The sequence below is a fragment of the Pristis pectinata genome, chromosome 7, assembly GCF_009764475.1.
Source record: "Pristis pectinata isolate sPriPec2 chromosome 7, sPriPec2.1.pri, whole genome shotgun sequence".
Classification (NCBI taxonomy): domain Eukaryota; kingdom Metazoa; phylum Chordata; class Chondrichthyes; order Rhinopristiformes; family Pristidae; genus Pristis; species Pristis pectinata.
The window spans coordinates 13395132-13410922 of record NC_067411.1 but is presented as its reverse complement, the minus strand read 5'-3'; the positions used below and the strand labels follow the sequence as shown (position 1 = coordinate 13410922).

Genomic DNA, 15791 nt, shown 5'->3' with positions numbered 1-15791 from the left:
AAATTGTTCAATAGACCTTGTTGGATGTGCACTGCAGGCAGAGCACAGTGTGTGTGCAAGCTGCTAACATACCAAGCAGATTTATAAGATAAGATATCTTTATTAGTCACATGTACAGTGAAATGCATCTTTTGCGTAGAGTGTTCTGGGGGCAGCCCACAAGTGTCACCACGCTTCTGGCGCCAACATAGCATGCCCACAGCTTCCTAACCTGTACGTCTTTGGAATGTGGGAGGAAACTGGAGCACCCGGAGGAAACCCATGCAGACACGGGGAGAACGTACAAACTCCTTACAGACAGTGGCCGGAATTGAACATGGGTCACTGGCGCTGTAAAGCATTACGCTAACCCTACAACTGGCATTCCAAGATTGTCCAAGATCTCTCAGCTTTTCAAAATGTCAAATATGACCTTTCCAGAGAGAGCTTGGCTTAATCATTTGCTGTTAAGGTCTGATTGAACATAATGCTATTTATTGGTGGTCCTTCCCTCTTTCAACGTGCTGCCCTAAACATGTAGAACAAATTAATATACACATGGTCTCTTTGCTGATCTGTGAAAATAGTTTGTCCAGTTTGGTTTGTTCCACCTCTTGTTGCTTACTCACTGGATATTCTTTTAGCCAAAGGCAGTGAGCTGAGGAAATGTGAAGTGGACAGTCATCATATTCGCTTGTACTCTTTAAACTGTTAGTGCTCCATTTCCTTTGCTTGTGTGTACAAAAATGTTCCCTGCGGCTGTCCTTTGCTTAGCCAACACAAGTTATTGGAAGTCTAATCACAGGGTCCTTTTATTTCCTGACCATTATTTTTATTTGGCCTAATGCCGAAGGCTCCCTTTCAGATGCATTTTGTTTTGTTTTAAATTATTTTATTAAAAGCAACAAAAAAATTCAAACTTTAATTAAAGCATTATGCCCCCCGGCCTTGCAGTGCGTACCAGAGGACACCATGTGACCCTTCTTCAGGGAAATCCAGAGATAGACGTAACCTTGAAGAAGGGCAGGCAATCTGTACAGGCAGTCTGGGATTCCACAAATCGGTTTAAATCTCTGTTGCTCGAGATTGCTCTGTGCAAAAATTTCCACCTCCGGTTCTCAATATAAAGGAGAGAGAAGTCCCACATGGGGAGACCTCCAGTGGGGCTTTCTTCATGCTCAGGTGAGAAAATGGATTGCCAGGTTGTGTCTGGAGAGCAGGTGGGGGCAAAAAGAGTGCATTGTATGCAGGAGTACTCCATGCAAGAATTCCCTTTGTGTGCTGTAGAATGGCATGGAGGACACTTCCAAGAGATGGCTCAAATTATGTGCAATCGCCTCCCTAAGAAGGTTTTGGGCTTTAGGTCCAATGTGTAATTCTGAGTGTCTGCCCAGTTGGGATCATGCCCAAGCCTTGAACCAACAGTAATGGACCTTGGTGTGGTTTGGCTCCTTCATTATTTGACTCATCACCAAATCTGGCCACCCTACAGCCAAAGTCCTTGCTTCTGCCAACAGGGACCAATGGGAAAAGGGAAAAATGGAAGAAAAGGACCCAGCGCATACCATCCAAGCATGTTTCACTGCAGTATCCAAAGGTGAAAGGTAGCAGTCTGGATATATGGGCGTACATCAGTGACTGACCACTCTCATTGATCAGGAGACTCAGACCCACAGCAGAGACCCAGTGTTTTCTCTTGTTCATCAGAATGTCAATACTCATAATGGATGCCAGCACAGAAAACATTTGAAATGACTAATTTCAGCTTGTACTGATGTACTTTTCTGAATGCTTGCCTTTTGCCTATATTGTTTTGAACCTTGGATTGTCCTGCGGAAGATTTAAAACATAATCACTGTAGTGTTGACTTGGTTTTGACAAAAAAACACACAAGTTACAAGAATACGACCGGAAAATAGGAGCAGGAGTAGGTCACCTGACTCCTCAAGCTTGCACCGGTCCTTAACTCCTTGTGTGCCCGTTCCACATAGCCTTCAATTCCCTGAACTTATCTCCCTCCTCTTTAAGTACCTGCAGAGTTCTAGCCTCCGCAACCATCTGGGGCAGACAATCTCCGAGATTCACCACTCTGAGGAGAAATTCCATTGCACCTCACTACTAAGTGACTGTTCCCTTATATTGTAAGTATGTCCCTGTGTTGAAGACTTTCTCATTGGTAGAAACATTTCAACACCTGCTTTGCCATATCCACTTGGTATCTTAAACATTTCAATAAGATCACTCCTCATTCTTCTAACCTCCAAAGAATACAGGTCCAACATTTGTAGCCATTTGTCATAGGACAGCCCCCTCATCCTAGGAATTAGCCCAGTGAATCTCTGCTGGACAGGCTCCAGTGCCAGCACATCCCTTTTAACATAAGAGTACCATAAGTGCGCAAGGTACTCCAGGTATCGCACTTTGTACAATCCACAGCCTGTACAATTGTAACAATACTGCTCCATTTCTAATCTTCAACTCCCTTCAGGAACAATGGTCAATATACCATTTACCTTCCTCATTACTTGCTGTATCCGCATGCTGACTTTTGTGTTTCATGCACAAGAGAACCTAGCTCCCTCTGTACTCCACACATTTGCAGTTTCTCTCCATTTAGATAATAGTCTGCCTATTGATTCCTCCTACTGATGTGCATGATTTCACACTTTCCCAGATTAACCAGGTTTCCATCCATTCACTCAACTCTCGATATCTTGTTGCAGAGTCCAAATATCCACATTGCAGCTTGCTCTCCCATCTACTTTCGTGTCATCAGCAAATTTGGATAGTTTAGACTCTGCCCCCTCCTCCAAGTCACTGAAATAGACAGTGAATAATTGAGGGCCAGGACTGACCCTTGGAGCATCCTCACTGATTTCATCTTTACAATCTGAAAACAATCCATTTATTCTGATCTCTGGTCTTCTATGCAATAAATAGTCTTCAGTCCATGTTAACACACTTCCCCCAAAACCGTCAGCTCTTATTTTATGCACTAAGTTTATATGTGGTATCTTATCAAATGCCTTCTGGAAATCTAAATACACTACATCTACAACTCCCCCTCTAGTGATTCTGCTTGTTAAGTTTTTGACAACCTTCAGCAAATTTGTCTACAAGACCACAAGGTCCCACAGATTCACCACCCTCTAGCTGATGAAAACTCATTTCAGTTTCAAAGGGACATCCCTTTATTCTGAGGCCATACCCTCTGATCCTTGACTCTCCTACTAATGGAAACATCCTCTCTATGTTCACTCTATCCAGGCCTTTCAGTATCTGTGAGTTTCAATGACATCCCCCCTCATCCTTCTGAACTCCATCGAGTACAGAACCAGAGACATCAAATGCTTCTCCAAACCTGAGTCACCATTATAAAACCATGTTAACTTGGTTTGATTACACTAAGCTCCTCTAATTGACCAGCTAATCCTTCCTTGATTAAAGACTCCAGCATCTTCCCAGCAATAGATATTAAGCTAATGGGCTGATAGTTTCTTACTCCTTGTCAACATCCTTGCTTGAACAATGATGTCACATTTGTCTTTTACCAATTTGCCAGTTCCCTCTTGGAATGCAGTGAGTTTTGAAAAACTTCAGCCAACTGCTGCACCACCTCTGCAGCCACTTCCTTTGACACCCTTGAATGTCGTCTGTCAGGTCCTGGCTTTAGTCTCATTAATTTTTCCAATACTTTGTCCCCCATGATAGGGCTGTAAGAAGTTCTTTTCTCCTATTTGAAACTGGCCCATTTGTTAACTTTGGGATGTTTGAACTTTCCTCCACTGTGAAGACGAGTAAGAGTTTTGGTTTAAATCATCTGTCATTTCCTTATTTCCCATTACGAATTCCACTTTCCAGGAGTCCTGCACTTACCTTAGATATCACGGTAGTGTAGCAGTTAGTGTGACACTATTACAGAGCCAGAGACCCGGGTTTAATTCGCGCCGCTGTCTGTAAGGAGTTTGTACGTTCTCCCCGTGTTTGCATGGGTTTTCTCTGGGTGCTCCGGTCTCCGACTACATTCCAAAGATGTACAGGTTATGAAGTTGTGGGCATGCTATGTTGGCGTCGGAAGCGTGGCTACACTTGTGGGCTGCCCCCAGAATACTCAATGCAAAAGATACATTTCACTGTGTGTTTTGATGTATGTGTGACTAATAAAGACATCTTATCCTTGTATGCTCTAGTGTTTGATTTAATATTATCCTTGACCTCCTTTATTAACCATTGAGGGTTCATTATTTTCACTGTCTGTCTCCCTCATTGCGATACATTTCTGCTGAGCATTATGAAATAGCTGTTTAAAAATGTCACTGTTCATCTACTAATCTTTCCTTTAGCTAATTTTCCACTCCATTCCAGGCAACTCTTTCTTAATACTTTAGTAATTGCCCTTATTGAAGTTACCGTTATTGGTTATGGACCCTGAGTGTTTGCCATGAAACAGCAGTGATCACTACTGCTAGAAAATTGTTAACTACAAGTTCATTTATTAATTGTACCTTAATACACGTGACCAGATCTTAAGCATACTGTAAACACAGGAGACTGTAGATACTGGAATCTGGAGTAACAAAAAACCTGCTGGAGGACCTCAGTGGGTCGAGCAGCATCTGTGGGGGAAAGGAATTGTCGATGTTTCGGGTCGAAACCCTGCATCAGGACTGATTATCAGGATTAAATATACTGTTCCTGGGTAGATTCTATAACATATTGGTCTAAGAAATAATCCCTGATGCTCTCCACAAATGCTTACCAACTCCATGGTATTCTTACCAACTTGGCTGGTCCAATCAACATGCAGAATAACATCGGCTATGATAATTGCAGTACCCTCCTTGTATAAGAATATTTTCCCATTTTTATTTCCTATTCCCGTTTAATATTTCCCCATTTATGCTTTGTCATACAGTGAGACAAAACTTTGGGGACACAGACTACTTCCATCCATGACTTCTTTCCCCTGCTATTACATATTTCTACCCATACCAATTCTATATCATGATCTACTGCATTTATACCACTATTTCCCACTGTATTGATACCTTGCTTTATTAAGACAAGATAAGGTACCTTTATTAGTCACATGTACATCAAAACACACAGTGAAATGCATCTTCTGGGGGCAGCCCGCAAGTGTCGCCACGCTTCCAGCACCAACATAGCATGCCCACAACTTCCTAAACCTTACATCTTTGGAATGTGGGAGGAAACCGGAGCACCCGGAGGAAACCCACGCAGACACGGGAAGAATGTACAAACTCCTTACAGACAGCGGCTGGAATTGAACCCCGTCGCTGGCTCTGTAATAGAGTTACGCTAACCGCTACACTACCGTGCCTGCCCAACATAGGATATAGAACATAAACGGTATAGCACAGGAATAGGCCCTTCAGCCCACAATGCATGCTACCCCATCCTTCCCTGTTTGCATATTTTTTGGAACGGCAACTAACCTGCAATATTGAGTTCTCAGTCCTGGTCACCCTGCAACTAATCTTTGTAATAGCTATTAACTCAATCTCATTTATTTCTAATTGTACTATCAGCTCATCTATCTTGTTAAAATGCTGCATGCATTCAGACAAAGATCCTTAAGCTTTGACTTTTGCCATTGTTAGTTCAGTTCCAATCTCTGCCGCACAGTTTTGCTTATATTTTAGCATAACATTATTACAGCGCCAGCGACCCGGGTTCAATTCTGGCCACTGTCTGTAAGGAGTTTGTACGTTCTCCCCGTGTCTGCGTGGGTTTCCTCCAGGTGCTCCAGTTTCCTCCCACATTCCAAAGATGTACAGGTTAGGAGCTGTGGGCATGCTATGTTGGTGCCGGAAGAGTGGCGACACTTGCAGGCTGCCCCCAGCACATTCTCAGTAACGCAAAAAATACATATTTCACTGTGTATTTCGATGTACATGAAACTAATAAATAAATATCTTATATCTTAACTTCTTCCCGCTATGCATTGATTTTCCGTCACCCCCTCATGATCTCATGCCACTGTTCTCTCACTTATTTTGGATTTACTAGACATCCTGTCACTTTAAGCCTCCCACCTAGATTAACGCTCTGTCTGTAACTCTAGTCATGTGATATCTAGGACACCAATCCTGGCATTGTTCAAATTAACCCCTGAATCCCTCTACCTGCCTTGTTTGTAGTCACAGGCTGACCGCTGATCAGATTTACGATATAAAGGGTGTGACTGCCTCCTGGAACACAGTATTTGTTATATTTATCTGCATAACTAACCCACCCCCCCCCCAAACACACACAGAGGTGTCTCTGACATGCGCAGTGTTTGAAGCTCGGACTCCAGCTCAACAACTCTGAGCCAAAGTCCCCTGACCAACCAACATTTATTGATGACTCTAAATCACAATGAGTTGCACTAGTTTCTCCATGTTGTAGTGATTGCCTGTCCAGCTCTCTGTATTCCAATTAATTAATAAGTTTGGACTTTGTTAATTTAAACATACACTCTTTGGTTGTACTAAGGAGCATGGTTTGGGAATATTGAGAGTATTAATACCTGTTTATGTGAAAACATTGGAAATGGTTAATTCCAACCTGTACTTAAGTACTTTTTCCTGAATCCTTGCCTTCTCTCTACATTGCTTTGAACCATGGATTGTGCTAAGGAAGGTTTAAAACAATTGCGGTAGCGTTGATTTGGTTTTAACAAGAGTGGAGCTTCTTTTTCCCCAGAGTGCTGACTCTGTTGCCATCCAACGCGTGAGGGGTCAACGTTGCTGATCCAGTTCCAGATTGCGCCAGGTCACGTTCGCTCAGAATGAGACTGCACTCCGTTCCCCCGGGGTCAAGCTCCCCGCGGCGAAATTTCCCACAATATCATCTTCCAAAGCGTTTCACAAAAGTCTCGCAGTCTGTAGTTTTTCTATGTTCTGATTCACACGAGCCAAAACTTCCATCCCCTTTCAAGTGGGTGTGGTACTGGGGCCATGTGCCCACTTTACAGTGATATCGTTATAACACCCCAATCAGTGGGGAGAAAGAGCCTGTGCTGTGTACTTAACAGACGCGGTGCTCATGAGGGGTTACTCAATGACCTGAGTAGGAGTGTTATTTAAACCCAGCGAGAGCGTTCAAAGACTAACGACGTTCAATTTAAATACGTTTATAAGCTTGTCAATTCAGATCCGCAATACTTAACACAACTAGAGTGTATCAAATTGCAAAGAAATAAAGCTTATTTTTTTCCCTGCAAGATTGTACATCTCTATTAAAATTAAACGCATGCACACATCCTGGGTTTCTGAGATAGAGCCTGCAAGCAAATGGGTTTTCCCACTGCGATAGGAGGGGGAGATGAGTCGGTGGTCTTTTCTGGTGTTAATGAAACACCCCCTTTCCGCAAATGCTCTTTGCTAGAAGCCTCCTTGGCGTCCGAAGCACCCAATATTCTGCACATACCCTCCTGTTTGCTGAAATCATTTTCTTTCGCAGGAGCAAATCATTTCCGAGGGAGCATTTGTGTGCCAGGCAGAGGCACAACTCGGAGTTGTTGCTGAATTCAGCGAGCTCAGTCATTTGAATAGATGCTTTGCAGTGGGACACAATGGTCAGCATTGAGAAGAAACATTGATAATCACGGAAGAGCAATTTGAATGAAATTACACTTGACAAGCAATCTCGAGGCTAAATCGAGGGGAGTGAGAGAATAAGAGCCAAGCTCTGAGGACTTGCCCAAGACAGAAGACTTTTTCTCTCTCTCTCTCTTTCTCCCCCGCCTTCCAAAGCTTCTAATTGAAGCTTTTGTTTGATTTTGTGCATCCTCTAGGATTGACGACAGCCAGCAATGGAAGAGAATATGGAAGAAGGACAAACCCAGAAAGGTATTGTTGAAACAAAATGCATTAAAGAGCACAACTTTTCCTTCCGGTCATTAACTTGGCTAAGATGCACGGGGCATTAATAAGTAAACAGTCTTTATTAGTTGATCGCTGTGATTTGGTCTGATCTTTGCTTCTGTCGAAAAGGTGTCTTCCCGTGGGAGTGTGCGCGTGCACGCCCGCGCGTGCATGTGGGTCCGTCTATATCTGTGGATGCATATATGTGGCCGTGTCAATGTATGTATGAGTGAATGTATAGAAGTGTGGGTGTACATACGTGCCTGTATATGTGTGGGCGAGGAGATGCATATGTGGGCATATGCGTTTATGTGTTAATCTGCAATGTATGACAGAGAATGTGGGTGTACCCTTGTTTGTTTATAAGTATGGGGTGATTATTTTCTCAGCTCTTTATGCAGATTTATGGCTGCAGTGTTACTGATTTAAAAACGGTACAGAGTTGTTGAAATATTAAGCTGGTTGAATCTTACTTGCACTGTCCACGAGAGGTGCCTTTGTTAGCACAGCTATTGCCTGCCTTCTTACGCCTGGCAGGACAGGTCATGAGTGTCTAAATGTCAATGAAAAATACGTATCATCTTATTTGTTTAATGTGACAGGGAATCTACTAAATAAGACATCTGTCTACTTGGCGATCTAAGTGCCTACCTAGTATCAGTCCACTTAAACACATTATTTACCTAAATATCTATACATTTATGTACTTGTGTGTATACCTTGATGCATATATGAATTTGTATTTCATGTGAGAATGCACGTGGGTACAGATATCATGCATTATGCACACTTGTAAGTGTATATTAATTTACAAAATATTTTACATTAAGATACAAATTCTTTCATGCGTGGGTAAGTATTTGTATTTTAAAAATTTGCTCTTCCTAAATCAGCTCATATGTTTGCCACCTCTACGTAGTGTTAATCTTTTTCTGTACCGATTTCTGATTAAAGATTATATTGTTTAGAAAAAGAATGCTAGACTCTTGAAAAGAAACCAAAGTGTTCAGCAGTGGAATGCTGGCTATTTAGTGAGCATATTGTATATTAGTTTTATTCTGGGCACCATCACCAGCCCCATTATACTGTTGAATGCAGGTCGTCAATTAGCGGTCTGGTTGCTTTCTTTTCCCTCCCTCCCTCCTTGCATTGGGGATCCTTTCTGTGCTTCAAACAAATAACTGGACCTGAGGTCTCCAGTCTAAACTTGGCATCGGACTTCTGTCTTCCTAATTGCTTCTTTGCCTGGGGGTGGAATACCTAGCTGTACAGTGTGCTGTCGTTTGTGTGAAAGCTTTATATAAAGCATAAACTGAGCAGATTGTAAGAGGGAATGGAATGGAAGAGACTAATGCTTCTATAGCTGCCATTTTGAATCATGAGGCAATATAAATTTGCAGTCACTTTGTTTAAAATGAGTATAAATTTATATTTATTTTATTGCAACGGACACTGAATCCAATTGCATGTTCCAATCAATCATTTATCCACATTGAGCCAACAACTGCCATGCTCAGTCATTAGAAGTGACCCATAAAAGAAAAATAGGCTTGATAAAAACACATTTGTTATCTTGACTTATGTGTCTGTCCAATATCAACAGTAAATTAAAAAAAGAACAGCTGTCACCTCAACATATTTGTGTCAACTGAGTTCATCCTGTACAATTGGAATTTAATGAAGAGAAAGGTCTCCATTGTTTATCAGTCAAAGAGTGTTTATCTTGTATGATTTCTTCTAATTAGTGGAGTAAAAGAAACAATGTTGTATGAACTGAGGTTAATGGTGTGGGTATGTTCGGCAGGAGGGTGGTTGCAAAACTGGAAATCTCAAACCTGAGATTTATCACTAGTTGTCATGAACACAGATACTTGTACAAGGCCAGTTAACCCACTGTTTTTAGGCTGTTCAGAGGAGAATAGGTTCCAGACCTGTCAATGAGCAGTAACACTTCCTTTAAGCGACAAGAGACTGCTTGGCCTCCAGCAAATAATTAGCATATACAAAGACTGGGCGTTTAGATTATAGAGCTGGTGTAGATCTAACATACATTAATGCTGTAATTAGATCTTTGTTCTTTTAAACCCCTTACAATAGCTGGTTGAATTTATAAAATACTCATCTAAGGTTGCCCAGAAATGGGTTTGAAAGCTCTGTAAACCTTTTTTTAATCACTGAACGTGCTGAGTATTTATACAAGAGTTAATTAAAAAAAATTCAATAAATCAATTTTACCAAATTTCAAAATTGAAATGTTGTTGTAGGTGGTGTGTAGTGGTAGGTACAATGGTTACAACACAGGAATGCAGGCATGGTAGTGTAGTGGTTAGTGTAACACTATTACAGCGCCAGTGACCCGGGTTCAATTCCCACTGCTGTCTGTAAGGAGTTTGTACGTTCTCCCTGTGTCTGCGTGGGTTTCCGCCGGGTGCTCCAGTTTCCTCCCACATTCCAAAATGCATACGGGTTAGGAAGTTGTGGGCATGCTATGTTGGCGCCGGAAGCGTGGCAACACTTCCGGGCTGCCCCCAGAACATTCTACGCAAAAGATGCATTTCACTGTGTGTTTTGATGTACATGTGACTAATAAAGATATCTTATCTAATAACCTATGGTTTTAGGCTGGCAGTACAGAGACTTGAGTTCAAATCCCAACAACGCCAGCTGTGAAATTTAGAATTCACTTAATAATATGGAGTTAAAAAGCAATTTGTCATTAGTAATGAAGAGCATAAACTATTGGATTGTTGTAAAAATCCATTTGGTTTATATGGCCCTTCTGAGGAGCAAAACTGTTATCCTTACCTGGGCTTCCCTATATGTGACTCCAGGTCCAACAGTGTGGTTGGTCTTGGCAGTAGTGCTCAAGAATATCAGAATAAATGTAGCTGCAAGTGGAGGGTTGTTTATACACCTGCTTGTTATTAGGAAATTATAGAAACATAGTTGAATTGAGCCACTTGCTTGGCTGGGAACAGGAGGAGTGGATAAGCAAAGGGAAAGTCAATGCTGGGTCTGAACCACTTGCCTCCTGATAGTCATACAGCATTGAAACCTCATATCCATGCTGACCATCAAGTAACGATCTATAACTATCCCTCTAGTAACCAAGTGAAAAGCAGCACTGATGCAGGTGTCAGCATGCATTTCCCCTCTTCTTAAAAGTGTGACTGAATGAGATACAGTTGAAAGGTTTCACACATGAGATTTTGCAGAGAGAGGATCTTTTAGAACTCTGATATGAAGGGAAGTAATATTGCCAGCTGCCAGCTTTGTTGACTCTTTTGGTGACCCTCCTGTTCCTGAAACCAACTTTTGTGCATTAAATCTAGGCTGATTCTCCCAGTGTAGTACTGAGTCAGTGCTGGAGTGTTGACTGTTTATTAGATAGGGTGTGAAACCCAGGGCATGTTTGCCCTTTCAGGTGGTTATAAACATTACCTTGAAGAAATGGTGGGGAGTTGCATGGTGTTCTGTCCAATCCTCTGAGCATTTATTAGCATTATTTGATCGTTATTGAATTGTTGCTCTGAGACTTTGCTGTGGGTAAGTTGGAAGTTGTATGTGTCATGTTATGAAATGACTGGAGTTCTAAATTACTTCATTAGCTGTAAAGTCCTGAAAGCTGTATAAGAGCTGTTATATTATTTAATCTTTGTCTATAAAACAAAACATACTACGGTCTGAAATCTTTAACTGAAAGGGGCAGACACTAGAGGCTGCAGATGCTGGAGTCTGTAGCAAAACAATGAGCTGCTGGAGGAACTCAGCAGGTCAGGCCGCATCTGTGGAGGGAAGTGGACTTGTCGATGTTTCAGGTTGAGACTCCTCATCTGGACTGGATAGAGGTGGATTTAGGAGTAACTTTCAAAAGAGCTTGGATAAATATTTGTAGGACTGTGGAGAAAGAGCAGGGGAGAGGGGCTAGTTGCATAGAGCTACCTCAAGCACGCTGAGTTGGTTGGATCCTCGTCCTCAAGGTATTTGATCTCATGAAATGTAAGAACATAAGAAATAGGAGCAGGAGTAGGCCATTTGGCCCATCAAGTCCGCTCCGCCATTCAATAAGGTCATGGTTGATCTGGTCGAAAGGCAGAAATGGAGTCATGAGTTGAAAGAGAAGGGTGTCTCAACAAAACTATTAAAGATCTGTCATCTATATAGCACCTTAACGCTATAAGGATGACCCAGTACATAGTGGGATCAAGAATCTGAGGTCAGTGTTCATTGTAATCTCCATGAAAAGAACAGCCCAACCACTTGATTGGGTGCCCAACACTCATCAGCACTTTTGGCTGGAAACTGTAGAGCCCTGTCTTCTTATGGGCAGGCTCTCTCACTGACCTTGTCCCTTCAGTCTGTGGGTCACTACCTGAAGGGGGCTGATCTTTCAGGCTTTGCTTCTTCGGATAGAACGTAGAACATAGAACAGTACAGCACAGGAACAGGCCCTTCGGCCCACGATATTGTACTGAACTAGTTAAACTAGTAATTAAATGCCTAACTAAGCTAATCCCTTTTGCCTACACAATATCCATGTGCCTCCATCCTCTGCACATTCATGTGTCTATCTAAAAGCCTCTTAAATGCCTCTAATATATTTGCATCCACTACCAACCCTGGCAGCACATTCTAGGCACCCACCACTTTCTGTGTAAAAAGAAAAACTTGCCCAGCACATCTCCTTTGAGCTTACCCTCTCTCAACTTTCCCCTAACCCATGTTTCTGGTTGAGACCCTTCATCTGCACTGAACCTTCATTTGGTCCAGATGAAGGGTCTCAACCTGAAATGTTGACTGTCCATTTCCCTCCATAGATGCTGCCTAACCTACTGAATTGCTCCAGTGCTTTGTGTATTGCTCCAGATTTCCAGCATCTGCATCTTGTGTTTCCATTGAGCCTCAACTGTTATGTCAGTTTCTGGCTGAACCATAGGAGTAGGTGATGGCATTTCCAATATATGGCTTTATTTTTGCCCTTACCATTTGTCTAGAAGGTTTCACATACATGAAGGAAACTCCTGAAAATTCAATCCAACTGTGACTATAATGGAGCCTTTAGGGATTTCAGCATCAATGATTTTGATTTTTGTCATTGGAATTGTACTTGCCTTTGTGTCTTCCCACCAGGGATTTCTGTAGACTTGATGCATTGAGACTTAAACAGTTTCCATTATGTATTAGGTTTGGCTAAAACTTCAATTATGGTGAATAATTAAGCTTTCAGTGAACTGTATCATTCCACAATCATTTGCATATCTAAATAATTTTTAAGAGTAGTATTTTTTGTAATGTTAAGTCGTGTTTATTAACATGGAAAAATGCACTAGAACAGTGAACCAGATACTGGATTAGACTCTGAGACACTATCATGTACCAGGCTCAAGGACAGCTTCTATCCTGCTGTTATAAGACTATTGAGTGGTCCCCTTGTACGATAAGATGGACTCTTGACCTCACAATCTACCTCGTCATGGCCTTGCACCTTATGTCTACCTGCACTGCATTTTCTTTGGAACTGTAACTCTATATTCTGCATTCTGTTATTGCTTTTCCCTTGTACTACCTTGATGTTCTGATTTTGTGAAATGATCTGTATAGATGGCATGCAAAACAAAGTTTTTCACTGTACACCTTTGCATGTGACATAATAAAGTAGTTACCAATTACCAGATGGTATTGCATGAATTTACAACCAAACCTCCCTCTTTAAGAAAGATCTGAAGAGAGTCCTGGATCTTTCAAGAAAGATGTCAAGCAGAGGCCAGGCACTTGCCTGGGGCAAGATGTGAAGCTTATCTGCTGTCTTGGTTGTGCCATCATTTGCATGCCTGGGCATAGATAACCACCCGTGCCCTTTAAATAAATTGTATGGATCCCTTTAGAGAAAAGGAACGTTGGTTGAATTAAAATTAGAAATCCCTGTGAGGAACAGAAATATCTCATACTCTCTTACAACATAGAAGGAGGCCATTCAGCCCACTGAGTCTACACCAGATCTCAGAGCAATCCTGTCAATCCCACACTCTCACTTATTTCCCTGTAACCTATCCTGTCTCATTTAGCGATCAACTCCACCCTGATTCTTCTGCCACCTACCTACACTAGGGGCAACTTACAGTGGCCAACCCGTGCGTCTTTGGGATGTGGGTTGAAAACAAAGCACTTGGGACCAAATCCATGTGTCACGGAGAAAGTGTAAATTCCCCAGGAACAGCGCCGGAGGTCAGAATCAAACCCGGGTGGATGGAGGTGAGAGGCAGCAGCACTACTTGGTGCCTCTGTGCTGTCCACTTTGTATATGTTTATACACAACTAAGATGACATTTAACTTGTATAATGCCTTTAACATAATAAAAACAACAAGGTGCTTCACTGGAACTTTTTCAAAAATAAATGTGATGATAGGGCCATATTATAAGGTCAAAGTGGTAGGTTTTCAAGAGGAGAGAGAGAGGTCGAGGTGGGGGAAAACCAGAAATTGTGGATCTGGAAATCGTGTCTTTGTTGGTGGGATAATAAAGGTTAGGGAATCGGAAGCGGCCAGAATCGAAGGCATGCAAGCTTCCACAGGGTGCAGCCAAGTGTTGGTTTGGCATTGAGGTTGGACTGGTATTGTCATTAAATGCATTCTGACTGGCAGGAGCCAAGATGTCATTCTGGATGCTGTAAGAAGAAAAAGCCCCTTGGTGAGAAAGGAAGTTATTGACCTACGTCCACTTGCAAAATAGCTTTGATAATATTGGTGAAGAAGTCTTGCATTTGACTAGCACTAAATATATTTTGATTTTCAATGGGGAAATAAAAATTACTGAGTTGTGTGCAGTATTGTACAATACTATACATCTCACATCCAATATTAAACTGTAGCAACAACATACAAAATGACGTTAAACTGTGGCAGCAATGTTCTAGAACGTGATTTATGGTACTATTCATTTCAAAAATATGCCACGGAAGGAATACACAATATTATACTATGCAATAAAAGAGGCCACTTCTAGGGGGCAGGAAATGCTCAAAGACCTAAAGTTCTGTTCTATGTTGGAACAGAATCAAATTGAGGTCTGAAAAGGATATTGTCTACAAATTCATCCCCAGCTGATAATATGCAATATGGCTTCCAAGAACTTCAGAGGCAAAGCACAACATCAGAGGCTGGGGAGAGATCTGATAGAAGTTTATAAAATTATGAGAGGCACGGATAGAGCAGGCAGCTGGTATCTTTTTCCTAGGGCATAGCTAGGGTGGACATTCAAAATATTTCTCCCAGGGGAGAAGTGTCAAGTACTAGAGAACTTGAAGATATGGTGAGAGGAGGAAAGTTTAAAGGAGATGTTTCGAGCAAGTTTTTTTTTACACAGAAAGTGGTGGGTGCCTGGAATGTGTTGTCAGCAGAGACGTGGAAGCAGATGGGGTAATGGTGTTTAAGAGGCAGTTGGACAGACACATGAATATGCAGGGAATAGAGAGACATGGATCATGTGCAGGCAGAAGAGATTTAGTTTAATTCGGCCTCGTGTTTGGTACAGACATCGTAGGCCGTAGAGCCTGTTCCTGTCCTGTACTGTTCTCTATGTTCTATGTGCGTTAACACAACCAGATAAGATTTGTTCATTAGTCATGTGTACATTGAAACACAGTGAAATGCATCTTTTGCATAGAGTGTTCTGGGGACAGCCCGCGAGTGTCACCACACTTCCGGCGCCAACATGGCATGCCCACAACTTCCTGACCTGTACATCTTTGGAGTGTGGGAGGAAACCGGAGCACCCGGAGGAAACCCATGCAATCGTAAGGAGAACGTAGAAACTCCTTATAGACAGCGGCCGGAATTGAATCCGGGTTGCTGGTGTTGTAATAGAGTTACGCTAACCACTACACTACAGTTGAACCATAGGGATTTCTGATGAATGTGAAAGCACGTGATCAGAGTTT

The 15791-nt window shown here is 42.0% G+C and overlaps 1 protein-coding gene across 1 annotated transcript in view; it reads left to right on the top strand.

The window, feature by feature from the left end:
- The first annotated feature begins 7321 nt into the window (after positions 1–7321).
- Positions 7322–15791, top strand: part of LOC127572420 (proteolipid protein DM beta) — a 213061-nt gene continuing 204591 nt past the window's right edge. The window contains exon 1 of the mRNA XM_052019656.1: positions 7322–7838. Coding sequence (XP_051875616.1) covers positions 7802–7838 — 37 coding nt within the window. The 5' untranslated portion in view covers positions 7322–7801. The remainder of the gene's footprint in view (positions 7839–15791) is intronic.